The sequence below is a fragment of the Clarias gariepinus genome, chromosome 9 (genome assembly GCF_024256425.1).
Source record: "Clarias gariepinus isolate MV-2021 ecotype Netherlands chromosome 9, CGAR_prim_01v2, whole genome shotgun sequence".
In the NCBI taxonomy this organism is placed as follows: domain Eukaryota; kingdom Metazoa; phylum Chordata; class Actinopteri; order Siluriformes; family Clariidae; genus Clarias; species Clarias gariepinus.
In genome coordinates this window covers 6,325,491-6,351,919 of record NC_071108.1, presented here as the reverse complement: position 1 = coordinate 6,351,919, position 26,429 = coordinate 6,325,491, and the positions used below count along the sequence as shown (strand labels likewise).

The following is a 26,429-nucleotide window of genomic DNA, read 5'->3' as shown; positions in this document are numbered from 1 at the left end:
AGAACCTTGACATAACAAGTCCATCTTGGTATTTCATTTCATTTGTCCCGTATATATTCAGAACCACAGCCAGATTAGAATGCATCCTTTTTTAGATTACAGTAAGATACATTATCCAGCAGCTGACATAAAGGAGAGCAGCTTTACAGTTTCTCCATGTTGCTGGATCTCTGGCTCAGTCCTCCGTATTTGACATTATTAACACTGTCTTTATAATTATCGTGGCATCTCCAGCCCACCTCTCATCCTGCTGTTCTCTCATTCTCACCCCACGCACTTTCTACAGGACCTGCTAATCAGCTTGGCTAATTACACCCACACGGTGCACAGACACACAGCTGGGGACAAGGCTAAAGAGTCAGTGTTAGTCACTCCACCAGATGGATAACCACATTCCCAACTTGATTTACTCACTTTCATGGGCTAGTACATTATCTCTGGCAAATGTGGCTCTACATTAAAGTTTTGTGTATGGGAACAACTCTTGGATCTTCATATGGTAGAGCCTTTAAAACAATGGTGTCCAAAGTCCAGCCCCAGGGCCAAATGCAACTCATGGACTGATGTTAACTAGCCCCTGGGTTCTCTGTGGCTTGCTGGTCAGCATGTTGTAATTTTTCCTTTTACCTCATGGTGGCAGCAGACTTTTGTAACACTCTCGCTCACTCACTTATACAGTATGCTGCTTATCCTGTACAGGGTCGCAGGAAGGAAGTCTGGCCCTGGTGATTCAGAGCACGCAGTGGGGTCACCCGGGATGTGGTGCCAAAAACATACAGTCACAAACTACAGAAAAAGCCAATTAGCTTAACCTGCATGTCTTTGGATGGTGGGAGGAAACCAGAATACCCAGAGGAAACCCACCAAAAGAAGAAGTCCATGCACACTGAACTGAGTCCAGAATTAAACACTGACAGGAATTGACCTTGTAGGTGCGAGGCCTCAGTACTTACTACAACACCAACGTGCCACCCACTTTCTTAACCCAAATGCAAGAATCAGAACCTGGAGCCTTTCCCAGGAGACTTAGGGCACAAGGCCAATCCATTGCAGGGCAGACACACAGGTGCAAGGCAACAATGATAACCACTAAGCCACTTAGGGGTGCCCTGCACTTTTCAAATCATATACTAGCAAAATGCATATAAGCTGGACACTGTCCAATGTATACAAGATGGACACTGTCATTCCTAAAGAGATGAATGTTGCACAATATTGCAATATTCACTTACTCACTTATCGTCTATACAGCTTTATTCTGCATTCAGGGTCACAGGGGGCCTGGAGCCTATCCCAGGAAACTTAGAGCATGAGGCGGGGTATGGACAGGGTGCCAATCCATCACAGCGCACACACACATAGTCCAAACACATAGTCTCACACACACACTACAGGCAATTTGGGAACGCCAATTAGCCTAATCTGCATGTCTTTGGAATGTGGGAGGAAACCCGCCAAGCATGCGGAGAACATGTAAACTCCATGCATACAGAAACGGGAATCAAACCCAGACCCTGGAGGTGCAAGGCAACAGTGCTAACCACTACACCACCGTGCCGCCTATTGCATTTACGTTTTTATTAAACAAGTATGTAGATTACTTACAAATTATTATTTGGGAATTTTAACATTATTTACATTACGGCATTTGGCAAACACCCTTATCCAGAGTGACTTATATTTTTATCTCATTACACATCTAACACACCACTGAACTACCCCTGTCCACTTTTTGTCATGCTTGATAATAATAAATAGTGTATAAAATTAACGCCAGATCTCACGCAAGATCTGTTTTTTTTTGTTTGTTTTTTTTTCACTCCAGCATGGTGCAGTAACCAACAGTTAATTTTAATTGTCCACTTCCAGCAAAATAATAAACCATGGGTCATTAGTTTGTGACACTGTTCACAATTCCCCTCAAACTGAGCAGTTTTGCCGTACCAGCACATCAGAACATTGCTATTATTTTCTCCCACTACACCTAAAAATAAAATTTTTCAGAACTTTATTGAGTCATGGTTACAGACACAAAATCAAGTTAATGCAATGTTAAAAGGTTCTTTGTGAACAGTCAGGAAAAAAATGGTTAATTCCACAACCCTGAATGTTCTTTGAAATGTTCCCTTGAGGAAAACCTCTAACCAAACCTTTCCCATTAACGAAAACCATTTATGCCTATCATGCTGGGGGAGACGATGCTTCATCTTCTGAGAGTGCTTTATCATGTCAGAGTCATAATAGACACATACTGTATCTACCATTACCGATCTCAAACACAAACCAACTGAACCTTTTTTATTTCCAGTACTAGACTGAGCATTTTTATTTGAAAGGGCTTTACAATCACCTCCAGCCTCCTCAGGAATCACTGGGGTGTTTCAGTTTGTTAAAATTTCATTTGGAATCAGGCAAAAGCTTCCTTGAAATGATGAGCTGGCAATAAACTTACTAAGAAGAGAGACAATATAAGGAAACACACATTCAACTTTTTTTTTTTTTTGGTTAATTGGAAATGCAGAGCTTCAGGGCCTAGTCGTCCATTCATTTACAAGGTGCAGTACAAATAGCCGCAGCTAGTACTGCGCATGCATGAGACTTGGTTGCGAGCAAACTTAATGACGGTGTTTCATCAAAGCTGCCTTCACGAATCCCTGCAAAATGATAACACACTGCAGGCTCTGTTTGCATCACATAAAACACTGCTTACATGAAAATGTTATTTTCAGAGTCCCTGGGGCTTCATGCTAACATTTCCACTCATTAGTCTGAAATACAAAAAAGCCTCTAAAATGTCAGATATCCATCAGGCTCATATTACTGTCTAGAATTGTCTGATATTATTAAAAAAAGAGAAAAGAATTCAATCATACTAATAAATGCATCAAACTCTGAATTCCCTTCTCCTGAATTTAAAGACGTACAGTAGAGTAGAGGAACTAATTTGAGTTTCTGATCTGTCTAAGATAAATTTAGTCTTTGGAAAGTATAATAAATAAATAATAGACAGTCAGACTTGTCAAGAAACAGAAACAGGTTGTACAGGACATCAGTCAGCTGGAGAAGAGCCAATCACTGTATGAAAAAACTGACCATTGTTGAGAGACTTCAGTTTTCTCCTTGTCTCAGTTTACAGTGCGTTCAGAGAATATTTATATATCGCACATCTTACTATGTGAGTTAGAACAAGGAAAAAAAAACATGTTTTTAAAAAAAAAAAAAATTAAACGTACAAAAATGAAAAAATTGAGAAACTAGAAATTTGCGAAACAAAGATAAATTAAAAAAGTATAAAATGATTTAAAAATCAGTTAGGAAATTAAGAGAAAATTTCACAAATGAGTTAGAAATTTAAAATATTCAAATATATAAATTAAATATTAAAATGTATTTATGTATTTAAAAAGTATTTAGATGCTTCAGAAAGTTTTTTTTTTTTTGGAGAATTAATAAGCAAATTAGAAAATGTATGGAACATTTACAAAATAGGCCAGAAATTTAGTCAAAATGTTAAAAAAAATCTTACTTTTACAAAAAGAATTATATAAATAAATTTTTCGTAGAAGCTTCTTTTTTTTTTGGTCCTGCTCCTTGCATCCAGCTTATGAAATATTCTTTCACAAATGAGTGCAATTCCCAAATTGGACATCCAGGAAGATTAAGTTAAAAACAGATTAAAAACAGCAATTACCTTTACCACACACTCATTTTTTTTGGTTTGGTTGTTTGTTTGTTTAAAGGCTGTTCGAAAAAATATGGGAGGACTTTACAACCAAAGGGAATGTAAACAAAGTCATTTGAGTTTATTTCAACTCATTTCTTCAGTTTACAAGTTTCCAGTTCTTGCATTTAAAGTAATAAATGTGGCGGAGTCTCGTTCCTCCGAGCCCTTCAGCTTTATAACAAACGAGATCTTCCGTCCATAAAGTTAACAACATGAGCTGAAATAAAGCTACATCATTCCGTTAGAGAGCGTCTTAAATTTGTCTGGGAGGCAGCTGAGTTTATGATGCTTATGTAACTTGAGCAGTAAGGTCGTCTTCTTCAGCGCGTTATTCTAATACTCAGCACTTTACTACAAACAACTGCTAAGAGGTAAAAGTGTGTGTGCATGCGTGTGTGTGTTTTTAGTCCAAGCAAACACAGAGCCACCACGCCATACTGTATACCCAATGTAAACCACAGGCTGTGCTTCGTCTTTCTTCATCATTATAAAATGTGAATCTTATTTAGGTTTCACCGAAGGCAGGATCTGCAGATGGTGCAAATTAAAACAATATTCATCTTTATCTCAACAATGTCAGAGGAAAACAGCAACACTGTACATGCCGTTACTGTGAGTCTCCTAACTACTGAGACAAGACAATCGCATGAACACACAGCGTGTAATGTGAACATAACTGAACTGTGTCTGTTGTTTGTTTCTTGCTCATCCTTCACAGACAGACCCCGTTCCTGCATCCTGGCACACGGATACTCACCTGGAGTCCCCCTTCATCTTTGTACTGCAGGAATGCATTAGTGGTTCCTTTTTTAGACAAGCGAATCCTGGCCAGACGCACTTTCTGTAAAAAACAGAGAAAACCACGTTTTAAAGGGCTGCATCAGCACTTATCCCAAAAGTGTTGAAATGGACTGAAAAAAAAAAAAAAAGCTCTGTAAAGCTGCATTTGTGGAAACTCTGAACTCCATTTACTCTAAAAAGCATCTGCTGCTTTGATTAGGTAGCACAAAAAAATTATTAAAAAAAAAACATAAAAAAGGTTGATATGAAATACTTTGAAATGCAAAAATTAATCTAATCTGTGTACTAATTATTCTAATCTGTGTACTATTAGAATAAAAGAAAAAAAAATGTGTGCCAAAAACACTATGTGTAAGGTTTCACATTTCCAAAATGTAAATGTATAAATAAAAAAATGTCATATGCTGCTTGTTTTTTATTGATTTATTTATTTATTTATTACTGTATATTTTAGGATGTAGAATGCATGCTTGTATCCTGTACTATTTTCCTGCAATCTTATTGACATTTTTTAAAAATATTTTTTCATGTTTTAAGTAATAATAATAGTAATTATTATTATTATTATTATTATTATTATTATTATTATTATTTGTTTTTTAAGAAGTGGTAGTAGTCATCTATTTGTTTCATTTATTCACCTGTTTGCTTACTTTTTAAAATTAAAAATTTTGCACTTTCAATTTGCACTTATTAATGTATATACTTATGTATAATAAACTGATAAACTAACCAACCAACAAACAAACAAACAAACAAACAAGTAAATAGCTGCTGTTTTGTCCATTTGTTGTTTCACTTCATTATTATTATTATTATTATTATTATTATTATTATTATTATTATTATTATTATTATATACGGGTATGAATGTGTTTTGTCTTTCAGCAAGCTTTCCAAACACACTCCATCTTGAATCTTGGTTTGGTTTCCTGTTTTGCAGCCTAATTGTCTCTGGTTCTGAGATCAACTTCATCGTGATAAAAATCCACTACATAGAAATTAAACTGGAAACATAGGGCTTAAATTCCTCTTATTAAAAAGACAGCTTTTGTTGACTTGTTTCTAATATTCCTCAGTCCAATTATAGAAAATCTTGCACAAATTCTCTCAGTACCTGCTGGGCACGCATCTTGTCAGCTCTCTGGTTCTGGTGGTAGATGCGACTGAAGTTGGACACTATGACAGGAACAGGAAGTGCGATCACCAGGACGCCACTCAGAGAGCAGATGGAGCCGAAGATTTTGCCTGCGATGGTTTTGGGAACCATGTCTCCATATCTGCAACACCCAAAAGAGACAAAGAGATACAAGCGGTCAGGATTATAGTTACGAAACATTGAGCGATTCACACAACTCAAACCAGGACGGAATAAATGAAGCCTAAAGGAGACTTTAAATTGAGAAGTCTATATGCGACTTAAAAATGACAATTAAATGCCCTTCTGAACAGCTGACATACCGTAATGGACACTACTGAGCACTTTGTTTTTTGTTGTGATTCTTGGTAAAAAAATATTGTATTTGTCTGGAAGACAAAATGGAAGAATAGCAATCAGTGAATATGTATTCTCCTACATACAGTACAGTGCTCAATGTGATGGTTATACATGAGAATCTCATTCTCTCTATGGATGTGACATTTGGACTCATATTGGTGAACAAAAAGCCTCAGAGCATGGACAAGCTTAGTATAAGAGAATTATGTATGTGGCATTGAATGGATAAACTTTTATGAGTTTAGGTTTTCTCGAAATGTTCTGAATTTTAAGAACAACTGCAGAAAGTAATCTACAGTTATCATAAAAGAGAGTTGAATGAATGATTTGATAACATTTTTCATGTTTGGAATTAGGCTATTATTTAGGATAAACTGGTGTTATGGTTGTTTGTTAAGGAAATTCGTAAATAGGGGACATAAAGCATTTAAAGTTATAAATTATGAAAATTATTACATTATTATTAAATGAATTTAATTATTAAATGAGTGGTAATTGAGACTTTTTTTACTAGTCCTTTTCCCTATTTTTATTTTTCTTATTTTCTTTTGTATGCTTTTTGATAATCAGCATTGACGTTTATTGGTACAACTACTGACATCTTTAGAGGAAACATTATTGCTATCATTCTATTTGAGTTTTTAAAAAAAGGCCAGAGATAACAAGTGTGTATACATTTTTTGTGCCCCTCTGTATTTTATAGCTAGGCTTCAAATTATTGGATGGCAGTTTTATCAATTAATTACAGAATACATACAATTATTTCGCAATACTTATTAAACCAAAATTAACATTTATTAAATCTAAATTTTACCTACTAACATTTTCTTAGCTAGCATTTACTTTTAGCTAATGTTTGTTAATATCTTCTTAGCAGACATATTACTACTGTAGCTAGGTACAAACTATGTGTTAACAGTCACATCAAGTAATTCATCAAGAGGTGGATGTGTTTGTGATAGTACATTTGTGAGATTTGTTTTATGCTAAGCTAGTTCTACTTTACTTTTTCCTATTTAAGTAAATTAGCAAATTACATTCAATTAGGTATCATTTATTGAAACTTTGCTATTATTAGGTAACATTTACAGTAGTTTAGTATTTTATTGTTATTAACAGTATAAACTTTTTGCCATTTTTTTCCCCCATAATAATTGAACATGTATAGGGGTCAGGATTGTGCAGTGTAGAGTGATTTTTTTTCCCGACAAGTCTTCAATATAAGCTTTTTTGTGTGTGCGTTCATGTATTGTGTATTATGGTGAGAGTGCATGAGATTCACTTTGTGTTTGTGGACAAGTTCCCAGAATTTTACTGATTTCCATAAATGATTCAAAAAGTCTTTGCTGAAGCTTTTACACTAATTGGATGAATTTCTTTGGAAAATGCATATTGGTTTTCCCATCCTCAGGGATCCAGAGCTCATCTCTAATCGCTCGCTCATTTAGCACAACTCATTTAGCAGAGAGAATCCTTTTTAATAGCAGAGCTTGTAGCCACAGACGGGAAACACACCCATGCTGTAATCTATTCTCTCTCATGCGCGTACACACGCACATGCACGCGCACACACGCGCACTAATAATTCCCTGTCCTCCTACACACTGGTGGATCATTAACTTCCCCACGGGGCTGGTCATGTTTTTGTTTTGACCCATAAATCAGGCTGGCGGCCGAAAGATGACACAAGCTGAACTCCAGACAGGAAAAGTCATGCTCCAGTCCTCTTACATCAATCAAATGATTAGTAGCCAATCACAACGAGTTATAATGGCTCAAGGTCACTGATGTCACTGTCGATTAAAAAAAATAAAAATCCACCAACCACGATAAAAGGCAAAAACAAAACTGCAGGAATAAAAAACAATTCATGACTACGGTGTGGCTTGCTTGCTTTCTTAGTTTTAATATTTTATGCAATGCAACATAAGAATTTGACTTTACATGAAAAGTGCTGTTATTAGCAGTGGTAGGAATAGCCTATACTTCGGACAAAAATACAGGACATATCGACCCAATCCTTCAAGAGTCGGTGCTGTAATTTTTTAAACGAATCAGACCGATAATTTCCCCAAATTCCCTACTGTAGGTTCCCTCAATTTTGCAAGCACTCCCACATAACTTACATCAAAAAGTTCAGCCAGATCTCTTGAGCGCTATGGATGGAAGTAACAACCTTGGCACTTTTTTTTTTTTTCTCAAACAGCTAGAGTACAAACCTCCTACTTTGGAATAAATCATGTTGATCAAAAATAATTAACCGCTTTATAAACGACTGCGAACTCGCTCCATAGAGAATAAACTTTATTTCACAGTGGAAAGGCAATGAATCAGCAAAAACTTCCTCTGTACTGTATCTCCATCGCTGATGCTTGCTCAATTTCACATACAAACACACACACATACACACACACACAACTTGTATCACGTAAGCAATCCGGGTTTCTTGGCTTGTGCAAATTTTAAATTGAGACGATTGCTCAAACCTTTTGGGAGTTAAGAAGGTTTGTTTATTACCTGACCAAAAACAATTTTCCCGTAGGAATCCATTCATTTTGCATTGTGGAATACGGGTGTGCATCAGACATGCAGACACAGGAGTTGCTAAGACACACACGCGTGCAGGAATGGCCATATCTCAGGAACTCTTGTCTTACAAAAGCGGCGTTTTCACCATTTTGCCCAAAAAATCATGCTTCACAGTTTCCAGGAATCGTCTGTAGATATTCTTATTCTTATTATTATAATGGTATATTATCATATACCATTATTAGATGGTAGCACAGCATTTGGCTTCTTGTGTTCCATCTTGAGGTTGGTTTACTATCTGCACTGACTTTCCCACAGGTTTTCTCCATATTCCAAGGTTTCCTCCAACTATCCCACATTGTGCAGGTACTGTAGGCGTGCCCCTAGTTGTGTGTGTGTGCGACATTTGTTACCAGGATTGTCTCTTGATCCACTGTGTCACCAAGTCCAGGATAATGCAAACTGAAAATCATGTGTGTGTAAAAATCACACTTACTGTAAAGGAAAGTTTGCACAACTTATTTTTTTACGGGTATGTTTTAAGGAGGTTGACGAAAACCAGAGAATCCAGAGTAAAACCATATACCAGTATAAGATATGAAATTCCATACTGGGATTGACCCAGAGTTGTAAAATGGGGACATTACCCAGTTCACCACTGTACCACACATAATTAATAAAGAATTTTTTATCCAAAATTGGATATAAACACTGTTGATATTATGTTAATGATTACTATAAATAAAATAATATATCAGAAATTCAGAAATTTAGTTTTGTTAGAAAGTGCCTCAAATTCTGGATTATTGGCAGCAGCATTTATTCCACTAATCTAACATTTACAGGACACTCCCGTCCTCCGGCGTGCTGCTCTGACAGCTGAAGCTCGCTCAGCACTTTATAGCTGCCAAAGACAAACCAGGTGCCAAAGAACTAAGCAGCGGCTAAGAGCCCGAAGTGTGCGTACGAGACAGAGAGAGAGAGAGAGAGAATGAAAGAACCTTATCAGAGTGCACTTACACATTCACACCATGTACTCTTGTTTCACCAGGAGGACTCTGCAGATGGCTCAAATTAAAACAATATTTGTCTTAATCACAACAGTGACAGACAGAAACACCACCTACACACAATTTCTGTTGCTGTGGCTATCCCAATTACTACTGCGAGAAAATGCAATCTTAGTAAACTGCTTCTTCCTTCAAAAATAACAGCGTTTCCTTTCTGGGAGATCAATGTTTCCGAGTCGAACATTGTCGTCGTCATCGTCTGTATACGTCTGTATACGTCTGTATACGTCTTTATCCTGTACACAGGGTCACAAGGAGCCTATCCCAGGAAACGTAGGAGACGAGGCAACATACAGCCTGCACAGCCAATTAGCCTAATCAGCAGGTCTTTGGATTAAAGGAGGAAACCCACCAAGCACATGCACAGACTCCAAGGCGGGAATCGAACTCTCAACCCTGAACGACCCTGCCATCACGAGTCTCACAAAATTAATTTGTATAGAAAAATCAAACAGGGACAGAATTAGTGATCAGTCATATCAATGTGACAGCTTAGCATAGCTTACATATAGGTTATAAAGTGGTAGCTGGTTTGATAAATCATGCTACATGATCAAACTTACATGAGTAATGTTTCCTATATATACATTTCCTAGATCTGTAATAGCCAAAAAGATGGAAAGATACAGTACACATCAAACAAAAGTGTAATTTGTGATATTTCAGCTTATAGTCAATATTTTCCTTACAATCGCAGTTCACCTTACAGCCAGCAGAGGGCTCTAAAAAAGTACAATGTGCTCCTTTAATATTCTCATCAATGTATAAACCTTACATTATTGAGGCATGACTACAGGTCAATTATGTCTTTTTTTTAGAGTAGTTTCATAATCAAATCTTGGCAGTTAATTAAAGATAGTTAAGCTTCTACCTTGAAATGTCTTTAAGAGAAAAAACCACTGAGTTCCTTCGGTGCAGGAAAACCCAGCAGTTACTGACGTACATGAATCCCTCTAATGGGTATTGTACTGTACTGTACAATTCAATACCAGTAATGCCCTTAAAGTGGTCTACCTCACTGACATGTCTCACCTTTCAAAAAAAAAAAAAAAAAAAAGAGGATGCCACCTACTGTATTGAAAAAGCCAGTGAAGAAAGCACAAGTGAACAAGAGAAAACGACTGTGACAAGTGGTGGAGAAAATCTAATAACAAAATAATTAATGATAATAATGTAATGCTAGGCTGGTTTGGAGTGTGTAACATTGATCATTTTGCCAGCTTTCTTGGTAAAAGTTTTTAATCCTCCACAGCATGTTTTTTTAAGGCATATGGTACTGTGCGAAAGTCTTGAGTCCCCCTCCGCCAAATTTCTTTGTGTTAAATTAAGTTAAATGATGTAGATTAAATGAAACAAATTTTTTTGATGCAACACGATGAAGATACAATTTAAAAATTGGTTGGTCAAGTAAAAAACCCAGCAGCAACCTCATTTCCCCTTTCATCTGTTTCAACCATTCAGCACTCAGCATCAGCAGTACAGTATCCTAATCACCGGCCTGCTCATCTGTCAACATCTGCATCGGTTTCTCACTATAAATTCATAGGTCACTGCGTGGCTTAACAAAAAAAATAAAAAATTCCTATGAAACTGTTCAGGTACAAGATACATTAAATACAGTATTGTATATAAAATATAAAATGTTTGCTGAAGTCAATATATTATCAAAACATATTCTGTTGTAGCATTTATAATGGATGAACTAAATCTAATTCAAATTTTATTTGTCACATACACAGACATACACAGTACGATATGCAGTGAAATGCTTTAGACAACTGCCCGTGACCTTAAAATAAAAGACCATGAAATAGAAAAAAATATATAAAACGGAAAACAGAAGTTAAATTTAACTAAGAAAGAATAAAATAAAATATAGAATTAAAATTACTGTATAGTAATAAATCGAGTATATAATAATAATAATAATAATAATAATAATAATAATAATAATAATAATAGGAATGCTTAAACTAGTACAGCACCGATCATGCAGAATACAAAGCGAACAATTTCAGGCAGTTTTATTAGAAACATTCTTAGCTTTGAGGATTGTCTACTGTATTGTATTTATCTAATTCCAGTAATTCTATGATGACAAAAGAGACACATTTGAATTTATTATTGTTATTATTTTATATGATTATTATTGTTGTTGTTGCTTATTTATTTATTTATTTATTTATTTATTTATAAAGGCACCTTGTAACATAAATGGAAAAAGAAGTTAAATTTCAACTTTTCTGCCTTACAGGGATATTCTCTTTATATAATTTCACATTCTCTCTGTTCCTTCTGCGCTTTCACGCTCCCCCTCAGCAGCCTTGGAGCTCCACCAGTCCACCTCCTAATCTCATGATGCTCTGGAAAGCCTCCAGTCCAAACCTCCAAAGACAAAAAGATCAGGAGATGGCCTCAGGGACACACATGAGGCAGAAACCGACACAGATTTGTAGAAGCACAATGCCTCTCCTTCTTATCATGCTTTGCTTTTTTCTGTTGTGTTCCGTTCATGTTGCAGTTCATTAACATTACAAAACATCGCTACTGTTCTGGATGAAGAAGGTTATGTAAAAAAAAAAAAAAAAAAAAAAAAAGGATCCAAAACTCTTCTTTCCTGGACTAAGATGATATTACACATGTCGTTATTTTTATTTAAAGCAGATGAATATTTTTAAATGCATTTAAAAACGTACAATTCGACTGATTGCAGATCCAGAATAGAGTATCCTAAGGCGGTCTGAATGGATTATTAAAGAGAAGACATGAAAACACTTTGATTACTTTCAAGTGCAATCAGAGTGATCCAAATGCCCCAATGCAACTTTGCAACTTTTTTTAATTAAAGTGTAACATTAAATTTGTTATTTTGTTTCTGTCAGTTTAAAGATAAATCACAAATGCACACTGATCCTGAACAGGAAATTAATGTTTTTATGCTAGTGCCAATGTCACCCATGGACTCCTCTGACCAAAGTTTATTGTAGTGTCACAAAATGCCCAAACTGGCCTCCCTTTCCCATCAGCCACTGCCATTGCTCAGCAACCGGGTTATGGATGACTGTTTTCTATCCAAATAAAAACCTAACAATCCCAAACATTCTAAAAACCGTTGTTAATATGCACTAGACCCCAGTGATCCAGACCCCATCTGCCCTCTGCACCTACTCACTCATCCCTGTGCTGAACTGGACTTCATGTTAATTTAAATCACTTCTGTTATATTGCACTTTCAGCTGCATAACACACATGATGTTATATAATTTTTATCCGTTATCACCCAAATGAGGATGGGTTCTCTGTTGAGTCTGGTTCCTCTCAAGGATTCTTCCTATTGTCAGCTCAGGGAGTTTTTCCTTGCCACTGTCGCCTTCACCCCTGGCTTGCGCATCAGAGACAATCTCATTATTATATAAACACATGTTTCTCACACATACACACTTCCATAATTTTTCCTTTATCCTCATCAAAGGGCAAGCTTAATGCTCCAGAAATGCTATTCTTTCAACTTTAGGGCAACAGTTAACAAGCCCTTTTCTATTCCAACATGACTGTGCCCCAGTGCACAAAATGAGGACTATTAAGACATGGTTTGATAAGTTCAGTGTTTAAGAACTTGATTGGCCCTAACACAGAGCCCTGACCTCAACCCCATCAAGCAACTTTGGAATTAGACCAGGATTTCTCATCAAACATTAGTTTCTGACCTCATAAAAGTTCTACAGAATGAATGGACATTACAGTAATTCCCACAAAAATAGTGCGATCAAAACCTTGTGGACAGCCTTCATAGAAGAGTGAAAGCTGTTAAGGCTGCAAAAGGGGGACCAACTCCATCTCAGGTGGTCAGGCATAGCTCAGTGGTTAAGACAATAGGCTACGGTTTGGAAGATCTCAGATTCAAATCCCATGACCATCAAAAAAAAAATGTCCTTGTTGGGTCCTTGAGCAAGGCCCTTAACCCTCAACTACTCAGATGTACAGTATAATGAGATAAAAATGTAAGTTGCTCTGGATAGGGACATCTGCTAAATGTAAATATTGAAGTATATTTGGAAACAATGTCATTGCAGGTTTGGCCAAAAATTGTTTTCTTCATATAGTGTATTAATATATGATATATAATTGTTGTATCTGTAATATACAACAATATATAATGTTTCATTGACTTGATTCGTTCATTCTGCAGTTCTGGTTTTCTTCTTATTTTATAGGTACTGTAGTATATCTATTTATTGCGATTGAGAATTGTACGGTTGATGCACCACATAGATGAAGATTGATGAGGTACTGTGCCTCCCTCAGTCTTGAGACTCCCTTTAGGTTTGGTAATACTGATCTCTAATCTGACCTGTTTTGGAAGGACTTCTGTGTTTGACCCAGACCTGTTCCCTGTTTACAAGTTTTGGATTCTCAGTACTCTTGCAAAGGGATCCTAATCACTGAATCCTTTTCAGCACACTATGCCATGAGGGCATTTCACAACTCAGACTCCTGACTTTGACGGATGTAGCGTGAAGTGTCATTACACAGCATAAATTAACACAGTGCTGTACGTCTCTCCTGTGTCACAGAGAATGTGACACTACTTTGAGTTTCCTTTAATAGAAGTTGTTGGACAGAAACTGCAGAGACGAACAGGCTGCCTGGCCTAGATGGCAGTCCAGAAAGGGGTCAAGGAGGTTTGTGAGTGGTTCACAGAAAAGATGAATTAGGAGAGAGAGGGGGGGGGGGGGACTGAAATGAGATGAAAGAGGAACTATACAGATAATTAGAAAGAGCATAAGTGTTGAGATGTTGAGAAGAGAACTCATTAAAGCATTTAATTTAACACTTTAGCCTAAGAATTTTGGCTAAGGAAAAATAGAGAGACACAGATAACCAGGGTAAAGGGAAGACGAAAGCAAAATCAGGATCGAGTAAACTGTGTGTGTGAGAAAGAGAGAGAGAGAAAGAGAGAGAGAGAGAGGTATATGTTATATAGCTCTAGACCGGCTGTTACAATTGCAGAGGCGTAGGTATAAGCACAACTGTTTTATTACAACAACCAACAGCTTATTATTTGCATCATAGTTCATGAAAATTAAAATAAGCCACCGATAACAAACACAAAGATGCAAAGATGGTAAAAACCAAGAAAGAAAAATAGGCTAATAATCATAACTATCAGGATTGCAGAGAACATTTGCACCTTAATGAGAACAAATCAAGAACAAAACCACATCATACCAAGAAAAACAGCAGCTAAGAATAAAAATAAAAGCCCGAGCATTGGAAGGTGAGACTATAATGCATTGAAAGGTCTACAGTCAGGTGTTTGTTCTACGAAATAGCCCATTATGTTGTGTGTTTTGTTGTTGTTGTTGTTGTTAAAAACACCTGGATATCTCTATAAAGAGTAATATAATTAGGGGACGAGTCCATATGGTTAAGTGTGTAAAATTTGTATTTTAGTCAAACCATGGCTTTTGATTTCGCAGAATAACAGAACAGAGTTATGCAAGTAAAAACTCCACTTATTTCTCCTCCTACACTAATGCACTTTTTCCAGCTTTTCACTAGTGCTTGGTTTTCTCAGTATGCTCAAGCCATGATCGGACTCCCTGCTTCATGTCTGAAACACTGGCCTCCCAAGAACTCCTTTAACGGCCCAAACATGTGGAAATGGCTTGGACTGTATGGAGGATGTGGCAATAACGCCCAGCCGATTTCCTGTAAGTAGTGTTGGTAAATGATTTTGTGTACAGTTTCCCCAGTGAGTTTTAAGCCACTTTGGCCAGTATTGTCATTTACTGACATACAGTATGGGCTTCTTTAAAATGTTTCCATCATTCTAATGTTACTGTACTAGTCGGTTTTACACTTTAATTCAGCAGACATTTCATTACAAATTATGGTTTTACTTGATCTGTCACGACCCGCCAATCCACAGCTCCACCATGATTTCATAAACACTCCTGTTCCACGTTCCCAACCTCTCCTTACATCTCACCACCTCACGTTCCGCCTTCCACACACCTGTGTGCCATCTGTAATCATTCCCCGTACGTATTTAAACCACACACTAACACCACCTTATCGCCAGATTATTGTGTGCCTTCCATAGCCCAATTCTCCAGCGTTTATTTCACTCTTGAAATAATGCCTTGACTCTTTGCTACCGACCACGCTTTGTTTTTTCTCGACCTCGCCATTGTCTCATGTTTTTGATTCCCACGCTCACGGATTTTGTTATTGACCATTGGATTTGTTTCAACGACTACGAACTCGGATCACGAACTTTCCCTCGTCTCTCTGGCACTGAACTCGAGAAAGCTTAACGAAATCAGCCACCAACCTGTGCGACGTCTCCATTCACTCGCCGGCTCTCCACGCCTCCGCATCCCTGCACGAGTCACGCTGCACGCAAAGCCCTGTCGCCGGCTCTCCGCACTTCCGCATTCCTGCGCAGGACACACATAGCGCTCTCGCCCGGCTCACGGCGCTTCCGCATTCTCGCGCCTCTCTCTCCCTTTCTCTGCACACGCAGCTCCCCAACACAGCGCAGCAAGCGCTCCAGCTACAAAGCCGTTTTCAAAGAAAACCACTGCCAAGCCAGTTCCAAATCCCACATCCAACATAATCAATTCCTTAAAGTTGCTCCACTGCACTTGGATCCATCTCGACCTGCGCACGTAACAGTATAATCTGGCCAATAATGGACCCAGCAGAGGCAGCTCGCCTGAGGGGGGCACTGGAGAGCCAGGGAGCCCTCCTAGGCAGTCACCAACAAGAAATCAGGCAGATCACCTCCACGCTTCAAACTATCACGGAAACCTTAGCGTCACTGACCACTCAGCTACAGCAAACACAACCACCTCCGGCAATTATCCCACAACCCTCTCTCCCAGTACATGCCACTGGTCATGAACCACGCCTACCTGCCCCACCCACTTATGATGGCGACCCGTCTACTTGTCGCTCCTTCCTGTCGCAGTGTTCCCTCGTTCTCGAGCTGCAGGCCGCTTTATTTCCCACTGAACGATCCAGAGTGGCTTATATAATCACGCTCCTCTCAGGGAAAGCAAGGGAGTGGGGAACAGCATTATGGGATGCCCAGGTTCCTTGCTGTTTCACGTACAAAACATTTACTGATAAGATGAGGAGGGTTTTCGACCGTTCGTTCACAGGACACCAGGCAGCAGGACAGATACTTCAACTACGCCAGGCATCTAGCTCTGTTTCCAACTACGCCATTGATTTTCGGACACTGGCGCCCTCCTGTGGCTGGGACGAAAAAGCCCTTTTTGATTGTTTTTTTAACGGACTCTCAGACTCAATCAAGGATGAGCTTGCGGCCCGAGAGCTCCCGTCAGACCTGCAGGGTTTAATCGACTTGGCGACACGCATCGACGCCCGTAAACGATCCCGACGCGAGGAACACTGGCCCTTCAGTAAAGTTTACACTCCAGCGCCCACTTTTACTACCCCTGAGCCACCTCCTGAACCAATGCAGATAGGTCGCGCACATATTTCTCCAAGGGAGCGTCAGCGCCGTAGTCATGACGGGGCCTGCTTTTACTGTGGCCAGTTAAGCCATGTTGTGCATTCCTGTCCACTAAAAAGTCGGGCCCCCCAGTAGTTCTGGGGTTACAGGGGGGCCCTGCTTCCACTCTTTCCCCAGATCAGCGTTCATGTTTTCCTGTCACCTTGACCCTGAACAGTCACTCCCACATCACCCACGCCCTAGTAGACTCTGGAGCTGACCAAAACCTGATCTCCACCTCTGCCGCTTCTCAATTCAAGATCCCGCTCATTTCTCTGTCTCAACCATTCGTTGTTCAGGCCCTTGATGGCAGTAGACTCACTCCTATCACTCATCGCACTTCTCCCATTACCTTACAGTTTTCCGGCAATCACATTGAGTCCATCACCTTTCTCGCTGTCCAAAACGCTCACGCACCCATTGTCCTGGGTCTCCCGTGGTTAAGATTACATAACCCCCACATAGATTGGGTGAAACGAAGCATCCTGGGCTGAAGCCCCACCTGTCTCTCGTCATGTTTGCGCTCTGCTACCACAGGGCGAATCTCCCCCACCTTCCAAGAGGAAATTCCTGACCTGACCAAAGTACCAACGGAATATCATGATCTTCGACAGGTCTTTAGCAAATCACGGGCTGTCACCCTACCACCTCATCTCCCCTACGATTGTGCTATCGACCTTCTCCCTGGCACCTCCCCTCCTAAGGGCCGACTGTATTCTCTTTCCCGCCCAGAAAGAGAGGCTATGGAACAATATATTAATGAGTCACTCGCAGCCGGCATAATTCGCCCCTCCTCCTCACCTGCAGAAGCAGGATTCTTTTTTGTAGATAAAAAGGACAAGTCCCTCAGACCCTGCATTGACTACAGGGGATTAAACGAAATCACAGTCAAGAATCGCTACCCCCTTCCACTAATGTCGTCAGCCTTTGAACTACTTCAGGATGCCTGCATGTTCACCAAGCTTGACCTGAGAAACGCCTACCATCTGGTCCGAATAAGGGAGGGCGATGAATGGAAAACCGCCTTCAATACCCCTACTGGCCATTATGAGTACCTGGTTGTCCCATTCGGCCTAACCAACGCCCCAGCAGTTTTCCAGGCACTCATCAATGATGTCCTCAGAGACTTCCTCAACGTCTTCGTGTTCGCTTACCTTGATGACATTTTAATCTTTTCACGCTCTGAGGAGGAACACAAGCTCCACGTCCGTCAAGTTCTGCAACGCCTGCTAGAAAACAAGCTGTATGTCAAGGCAGAAAAATGTGAATTTCACTGCACCTCCACTTCTTTTCTTGGTTTCGTTATCTCACCGTCCGGCATCCAAATGGACCCCACCAAGGTTAAGGCGGTAACTGACTGGCCGCTACCATCTTCCAGACGTGAACTTCAGTGCTTCTTGGGATTTGCCAATTTCTATCGTCGCTTTATTTAAAGTTACAGCATGGTGGCAACCCCACTCACAGCACTCACGTCGACCAAAACCCCATTTCAATGGAACCCCATGGCAAGCAACGCTTTCAAGGAACTCAAGCATCGATTTACCACAGCACCCATCCTCACCCTACCCGATCCCTCCCTCCAGTTTGTAGTGGAAGTGGACGCTTCTGAAACCGGTGTAGGGGCCATCCTTTCCCAAAGATCTCTTAAGGACAACAAACTTCACCCTTGCTCCTTCTTCTCGCGCCAACTCACACCCCCAGAACGAAACTATGACATTGGAGATCGGGAACTCTTGGCAGTCAAACTGGCCCTCGAAGAATGGCGACACTGGCTGGAGGGAGCCGAACACCCTTTTCGTGTATGGACGGACCACAAGAACCTTGAATATCTAAAGTCAGCCAAAAGACTTAATGCTCGGCAGGCGCGGTGGTCACTTTTCTTTTCTCGTTTTCACTTCACACTATCATACCGGCCAGGCTCTAAGAACATTAAACCCGATGCCCTCTCCAGGCAATTCTCCACCTCCCAGCACACGTCCCCAGCTGAAACCATCCTTCCTCCTCCATGTCTTGTGGCTACTATGCGGCTTGAAGTAGAAAACCTGGTCCAGCGGATCCTTGATCAGGAACCAGGCCCAAGTAATGTCCCTCCCAGAATGCTCTTTGTCCCTGCGTCAGTGAGACCCCAAGTACTTGACTGGGCCCATAGCTCTAGGTTGGCTTGTCACCCTGGGGTGGCACGCACACTTTCACTCCTACAGCAACGGTTCTGGTGGTCTACTATGAAGAAAGATGTCAAGGAATTTATAGCCGCCTGTGACATCTGTTCAAGAAATAAAACAACCAACCGCCCCCCTGAGGGCCTCCTAAGACCCCTCCCCATCCCCCATCGGCCCTGGTCTCACATCTCTATCACTTTGTCACTGGATTACCACCATCCGACAATAACACGTGCATCTTGACCATTGTAGACCGGTTCTCCAAATCAGCCCATTTCATTCCGTTACCCAAGCTTCCGTCCGCCAAGGAAACAGCCGAAGTTCTGATCAACCAGGTTTTCCGTCTTCATGGACTTCCGCTGGACATTGTTTCCGACAGAGGGCCTCAATTCTCAGCTCGTTTTTGGAAGGCATTTTGTGGCCTTATTGGTGCCACCCCCAGCCTCTCATCTGGTTTTCACCCACAGACCAACGGACAAACTGAACGCATGAACCAGGAACTGGAGAAAACATTAAGGTGCATGGCCTCTCGGGACGCAGCTTCCTGGAGTCGCTTTCTACCCTGGGTGGAATACGCCCACAACTCGCTCCCTACCTCCTCCACAGGGCTGTCCCCATTCCACTGCTGCCTTGGGTATCAGCCACCATTATTCCCCTCCCAGGAAGAGGAAGCTGCAGTCCCCTCTGCTCAAGCTTTCGTCCGCCGATGCAGAAGAACTTGGCAGCGGGCTCGTGCTCAGTTGCAACGCACTGTCAGCTCCTTTCAGCGTCAGGCTAACCGCCACCGTTTACCAGCTCCCAGATATCACATCGGCCAAAGGGTCATGTTATCTACTCGTGACCTTCCCCTCAAAACCACCTCTAGGAAACTCTCACCAAGATTCATTGGTCCATTCACGATCACTCGCATCATCAACCCATGCTCTGTCCGGTTGGCCTTACCCCTGTCCATGCGCCGAATCAACCCCACATTTCATGTCTCACAGATTCGCAGACTGGTCTCCTGCCCACTGTCCCCACCCACCCAACCTCCCCCTCCCCCTCGACTCATAGACGGAGGTGAGGCCTTCACAGTCCGTAGAATCCTCAAATCTCGCCGCCGTGGACATGGTCTCCAGTACCTTGTGGACTGGGAGGGCTACGGCCCCGAGGAGAAAAGTTGGGTACCAACCAGGCTCATTCTGGACCGCTCCCTCATCACTGACTTTCACAGACTCCACCCTGAGGCACCTGCTAGAACGCCAGGGGGCGTTCATGGGGGGGGGGGGGTACTGTCACGACCCGCCAAGCCACAGCTCCACCATGATTTCATAAACACTCCTGTTCCACGTTCCCAACCTCTCCTTACATCTCACCACCTCACGTTCCGCCTTCCACACACCTGTGTGCCATCTGTAATCTTTCCCCTTACGTATTTAAACCACACACTAACACCACCTTATCGCCAGATTATTGTGTGCCTTCCATAGCCCAATTCTCCAGCGTTTATTTCATGCCTTGACTCTTTGCTACCGACCACGCTTTGTTTTTTCTCGACCTCGCCATTGTCTCATGTTTTTGATTCCCACGCTCACGGATTTTGTTATTGACCATTGGATTTGTTTCAACGACTACGAACTCGGATCACAAACTTTCCCTCGTCTCTCTGGCACCGAACTCTGCCGGCCCCCGACCACGAGAAAGCTTAACGAAATCAGCCACCAACCTGTGCGACGTCTCCATTCACTCGCAAAGCCCTGTCGCCGGCTCTCCGCACTTCCACATTCCTGCGCAGGACACACATAGCGCTCTCGGCGACTCACGGCGCTTCCGCATTCTCGCGCCTCTCTCTCCCTTTCTCTGCACACGCAGCTCCCCAACACAGCGCAGCAAGCGCTCCAGCTACAAACCCGTTTTCAAAGAAAACCACTGCCAAGCCAGTTCCAAATCCCACATCCAACATAATCAATTCCTTAAAGTTGCTCCACTGCACTTGGATCCATCTCGACCTGCGCACGTAACATGATCGACCCTTCTAATTGTAGTATTATGTACATTTCATCTGTCCTTACACTTACAGTACAGTAATGTTGTGTAAAATCCATAAAAAACTAATTGCAAGTCTAGACGTACTGTTTCTGGTGTTTGAGAACATATCTTACAATAGACAATCCTTCCATAAATGATAAAAAAAATATCTTTATAGAAAACCTTACCATGTCATTGCAGTACATTTTCTTTGTTAAATAACACCAGTAGTGTCAGTGTTATTTACATAGATATATCTGTCATAAATGTTGCTGTGTAATTGTTACTATAGCAACAACATATCTGGCCAATCTGATTACTGCGGTATATTCTGTAGTATCAAAATGTTTCGAGACTAGTTTTGTAACATGCCAGCAGATGGCAACATAAGGCTACACGCACAGTCATAAGTCAGTGTGCCAAAAGACACCGTCCTGTGTACATCAGGAGCTGTGCAACTAGTGCTACTCTGACCACATGTGTTACCACGTCTACCATTTTCATTTTATGAACAGCAAGTTAGAACAAAGAGCGAGTATAAAATTCTGCATGAAACTGAGCAAATCTGCCACAGAGACATTTGACATGATTTGACAAGTTACCAACAATGCTGCAAAAAAAAGAGCACTTCAAGTGCGGAAGAACATCACTAGAAGACGACGAGAGGTCGGAACCACCTTCAACAAGCTCAACCCCCAAAAAAATGTCGAAACCATTCGGCACCTTGTGCGTGATGAGTTTCTGAGAACTTCCGCACCCAGCCTACTCTCCAGATAATAATAATAACGTATTAATAAGTAAGTAATCTTCTATGCATAAAATAAAACTATAAAGTTGGAATGTCTGTACATTGAAGATATTTGCAAAAAAAATAATTTGTGGTAAGTAATAGAACACATCAAGAAGGCTTTTGGAATTTTTGTTTGTCTGTTTGTTTGTGCACACATCACATAAGAACAACTGAATAAATTTGAATGGGGTTTTCACAGGTGTATTTGGCTGACCTTGAAGTAACATATAGGCTTTGTTTCATTATAACCGTCCCACGCGAAGGGAAAATATGCTACTTCTAAATTTTAATAGAAAACGCCCTTATATAAACCTTGAAAAAATCATTACTTCATCTCAAAATTCAACAGATGTCACTGTACGTTTTTTTAATACCCGCTTATGAGTGTGCAATTAAATTCCATGTTAACGAAGCCACGGGCACATTTAGTATGAAATAAAGTACTTTCTTGTAAACAGAGCTAATCTCAAAACTATTTGATAGCACCTCGTACACTAAACCCTGACAAGTAGACTTAACCCAAAGTTTTTGAAAATCAGAGTTGATTTATTTGGATTTTTTTTTTTTTTAATAATATTTAATAATGTACTAAGTCTGAGTAATTACTACTTAAGCCTGGTGTTTGCACTGTAATGTATGTTACAGGAACATATTATACCATCCTTTTATCCTTTTTACACATACCCAAGCAGCATAGCATTAGCAAGCAGGAAACGTCAGTGTTACTTATTACATGACTACATATACTGTAAGATTTGGTGTCGTCTATCAAACAAGCCTAAAATCTTGCCTCAGTTAACCAGTAAGAATTTAAATCAGGACAATAGCCAATGTAAAAAAAAGTGAAATTTGTTGTTGTTTTAACTTTAATGTACTAGTGCTAATGAGTGACATCTCTGCAACAGTACAACAACAACAACAAGGTGTTGTTACGTATTGAAATAAAGCAATGGAAAAAAAAAGTGCTTAATGCTTGTTTTTACAAAAACTGAATGTCCTACAAAAAAATCCAGAGAAATGTCCTGAAATTCAGGTCAATGCTAATCCCATATTCTTGCAATATAACTATAACAATAAAATGCACTTGTTGAGAAACACAACGTTTTTACTCTTAACATGAGGGGATGAACGCCTGAATGTCGTGGAGGTTGTGCGGTAAGATATTTTTTTTACAAGAGCCGGTTTGATCATCCTGTAATGCTATTCATAACTTTCTTTTTTTTTTTTTTAAGCTCTGCACTTTCTTTTTAAAAAGCAAAATATAGAACAGACCCAACATCCTCACACTAAGCTATTTTTGGCCTTTGCGAAGTTGGATCGTATTTCCTTCATCGTGGAGACGGAGGTGTGATATCACGTTTCCCACACAGCACTTACAGTTGATTTACAGTTAGATCCAGCAACTGTAGTAGAGCTGCAATTAAACTCAGCACATGAGGAGAGAGTGCATGCTGAAGAGGTTATTTTATGGTTCCTGGATTTTGTTTATGTGGAGGCAGAAAGGACAGCGTGAAAGGAAAACTGACAGAGATAGAACGTGTGTTTGCCACCCGGCCAAAAAAAAATAAAATAATAATAATCTCCGACTGAATTCCCTGTGCTTTGTCAAATCAACCGATGTCTTGGCAGTACACGAACATCCCGCCTGCCGATTCCGCACAGAGACACCAGGCGTTTTGGATACCGTGAGAATATTTAAGCACAAGCTGATGCTTATGACAAGCCTAAATAAAGTTCTAAGACACAACGTCTAAAATCATTAGTATGCTAATAAAAAGTTATAGCCATCAGATATACAGTATTACTGTCACTCATTAATATCAGTAAACAAATATTTTAACCCTGATGGTCTAACGAATCTGATTCAATTAAATCCTCGAAATTGCTACTTAATACCGCACATCTCTTTCAAATCAGATTTTTCCAATCATCTGTAACCAGATTTAATCTTATTTAGGTAATTACTGCTGTGATAATGAGTAGGGAGTTAGATGCCTAATGTTTCGCACTATGATCAAGTGCTTAACATGAGAGACACCAGCCGCTACCTAAAGGAACACACGCGCTGAACTTAATTACATACTTTAATCTGAATCACACCAATCAGCCATAACACAAAACGTTGCAGCTTGGGCAGCTCTGGCTGTGTGTTGTGGTGTCTGGCACCAAGATGTTGGCAGAGGATCCTTTGGATGCTGTGGGTTGCTGGGTGTACTGGTAACACTTTGTCCAGCACGTTCAGTGGGTGCTCTGTCGGATTGGAATCTGGGGAGTTTGGAGACCAGGTGCTAAGCTTAGGGCTCTATGGCAGCTATGGGTGTTCTGGTGCCTTTCTATTATGGCCATTTTTTTTTGTTTTGTTTGTTTTTGTTTGTTTGTTTGTTTTTTGGTGAGTTGTGCTGCGTTGACTTTTCTGTGGGATCGGACCGGTCGGGCTGGCCTTTGGTTCCTGTGGGCTTGGGTGGACCTTAATTGGAATATACAGTATATGCACTACTTTGGATGGATGGATGGATGGATACTTTATTGATCCCAAAGGAATTGTCAATCACCCAGTAGCAAGGATAGTAACACAATAGACATGCATCGTGTAGAGCATACAGAAAATGTTTATCTATGCTTCAACAGAAATGACTAAGAGAATATATAAAGAATAATGAGATGAATATATGCAAAATATACGCATAAGTACAGGACCACATGGATTTGAATGACATTTGCTACACAGTAAGCATATGAGACCATATGTGATATTTCTATGGAAGGAATCTTCAGCTTTAGCACTTTCTAACAATCCAAGGTAAAGCTGCTATGAAGTATTTGTTAACGCAAAACTCTTGAAAACATGACACTTTTTTTGGGTTTTTTTTTTTAGGAATATCCAAAGTCTGTTTAGTCGCTGCATCATGTGATTGCAAGAACTAGGACTTTTGAGGCTAGCAGTGTTGGTTCTCATTTTCTTACTGGAGTCAGGCACAGGACACTATTCAGACTCTCGCGCTAATTTGGGACCGAACAGAAGTGTGTCAGACTGTAACACGTAACTGTGTCCACACTTGTCATCAGCCAAAGAAGTTAAGCGCTGCTGTCAGCATAAGATCAGTCCACATATCCGTGTAGGCAGGGTTATAATATTTCCTCATACAATCAACCTCATACAGTCAAACTCACCAACTCACATTTTTTCTTTTGCTCCAGTTAAATGTGTGAAACCATATCAGGACAAATAGTGCTGAATGGTCCAGAAAGACAGTTTCTTGCTTCTTAATTTTCTTTCATAATCACATCATTGATATTACTTGTCTTTTATGTAGAGATGGTTATTAGTACTGTAGAAATCATACATACAGTACATGTGTCTGTTTTTATCTTACTCTAGGAGTGCTTTAAGAGAAGATGGCTTGTGCAGTGAGAGTTGTACAGTAGGGTGAAGGTTTCATCCCGAGCACGGTATTGAATTTTTTTTTTCAAAATTTCAGAGATTTTAGATGTAAATAAATGACTATACAGTATATCTATCTAACTTGTGAGCAAGACTAACCTACTCTCAGTGTTATCTTAGTACAGTATATCTCAGTGTTATGTAATTACTTTCTGTCATTTAAGAAGGCAATTGCAACTATATAGTGAACATGAGTGATGCTGAACGACTGATCACTTCCACTGAGAGCAAGTTTAAGGAGCCAGGACATCAATATTATATTATATTATATTATTCAATAAATATTAATATGATATTTTTATCGTACATTGTTTGACAGATGAAACTGACTACAAAAAAGCGTGTTTATGGTGGTACAGTATGTTGTACAGTACAGTTTATACTGTATGAGGGTGTATTTCTGAGCCCCCTTTTTCAAGTGATAGATGCAAATTTGGAAACGTCTAGCCCTGACAAAGTAGATACAAACTGTAAATGTACTTTATTGATTTATTGATGGAAAAATATTGTCAAATTCTTAACCGGCACTCAAACACATATGAAACCCTCAGTCTTAAGGCTGTAACACTATGGCTCCACCACTGCGCCAGAGATCGTCTCTTAAGTGTAAACTAGTGTAAAAGTGTATCTAATGATGTGTTTTGATATATAAATGTATGAAAATTTGTTTTAATCTAAAATAAAAGTAATCTCATTAAAATAACTTTGTTATTTGGAGATCATTAGGGGAAAAAATCAAGAAAGAATGCATGGGCTTTCTGGACTTCTGTGGAACAAAGGACTAAAAATACTTTTAAAAGTTCATATGTGCACATGCAAACTGGACAATTCCAAATCAGCATATTATGTATTTAAAATTAAATATACATTATACACCCAATATA

The 26,429-nt window shown here is 40.0% G+C and overlaps 1 protein-coding gene across 1 annotated transcript in view; it reads right to left on the bottom strand.

Moving 5' to 3' along the window:
• Positions 1 to 26,429, bottom strand: part of kcnd1 (potassium voltage-gated channel, Shal-related subfamily, member 1) — an 84,616-nt gene that overhangs the window by 8,668 nt on the left and 49,519 nt on the right. The window contains exons 3-4 of the mRNA XM_053503328.1: positions 5,643 to 5,805; positions 4,482 to 4,565 (exon numbers count right to left, since the gene is read on the bottom strand). Coding sequence (XP_053359303.1) covers positions 4,482 to 4,565; positions 5,643 to 5,805 — 247 coding nt within the window. The remainder of the gene's footprint in view (positions 1 to 4,481; positions 4,566 to 5,642; positions 5,806 to 26,429) is intronic.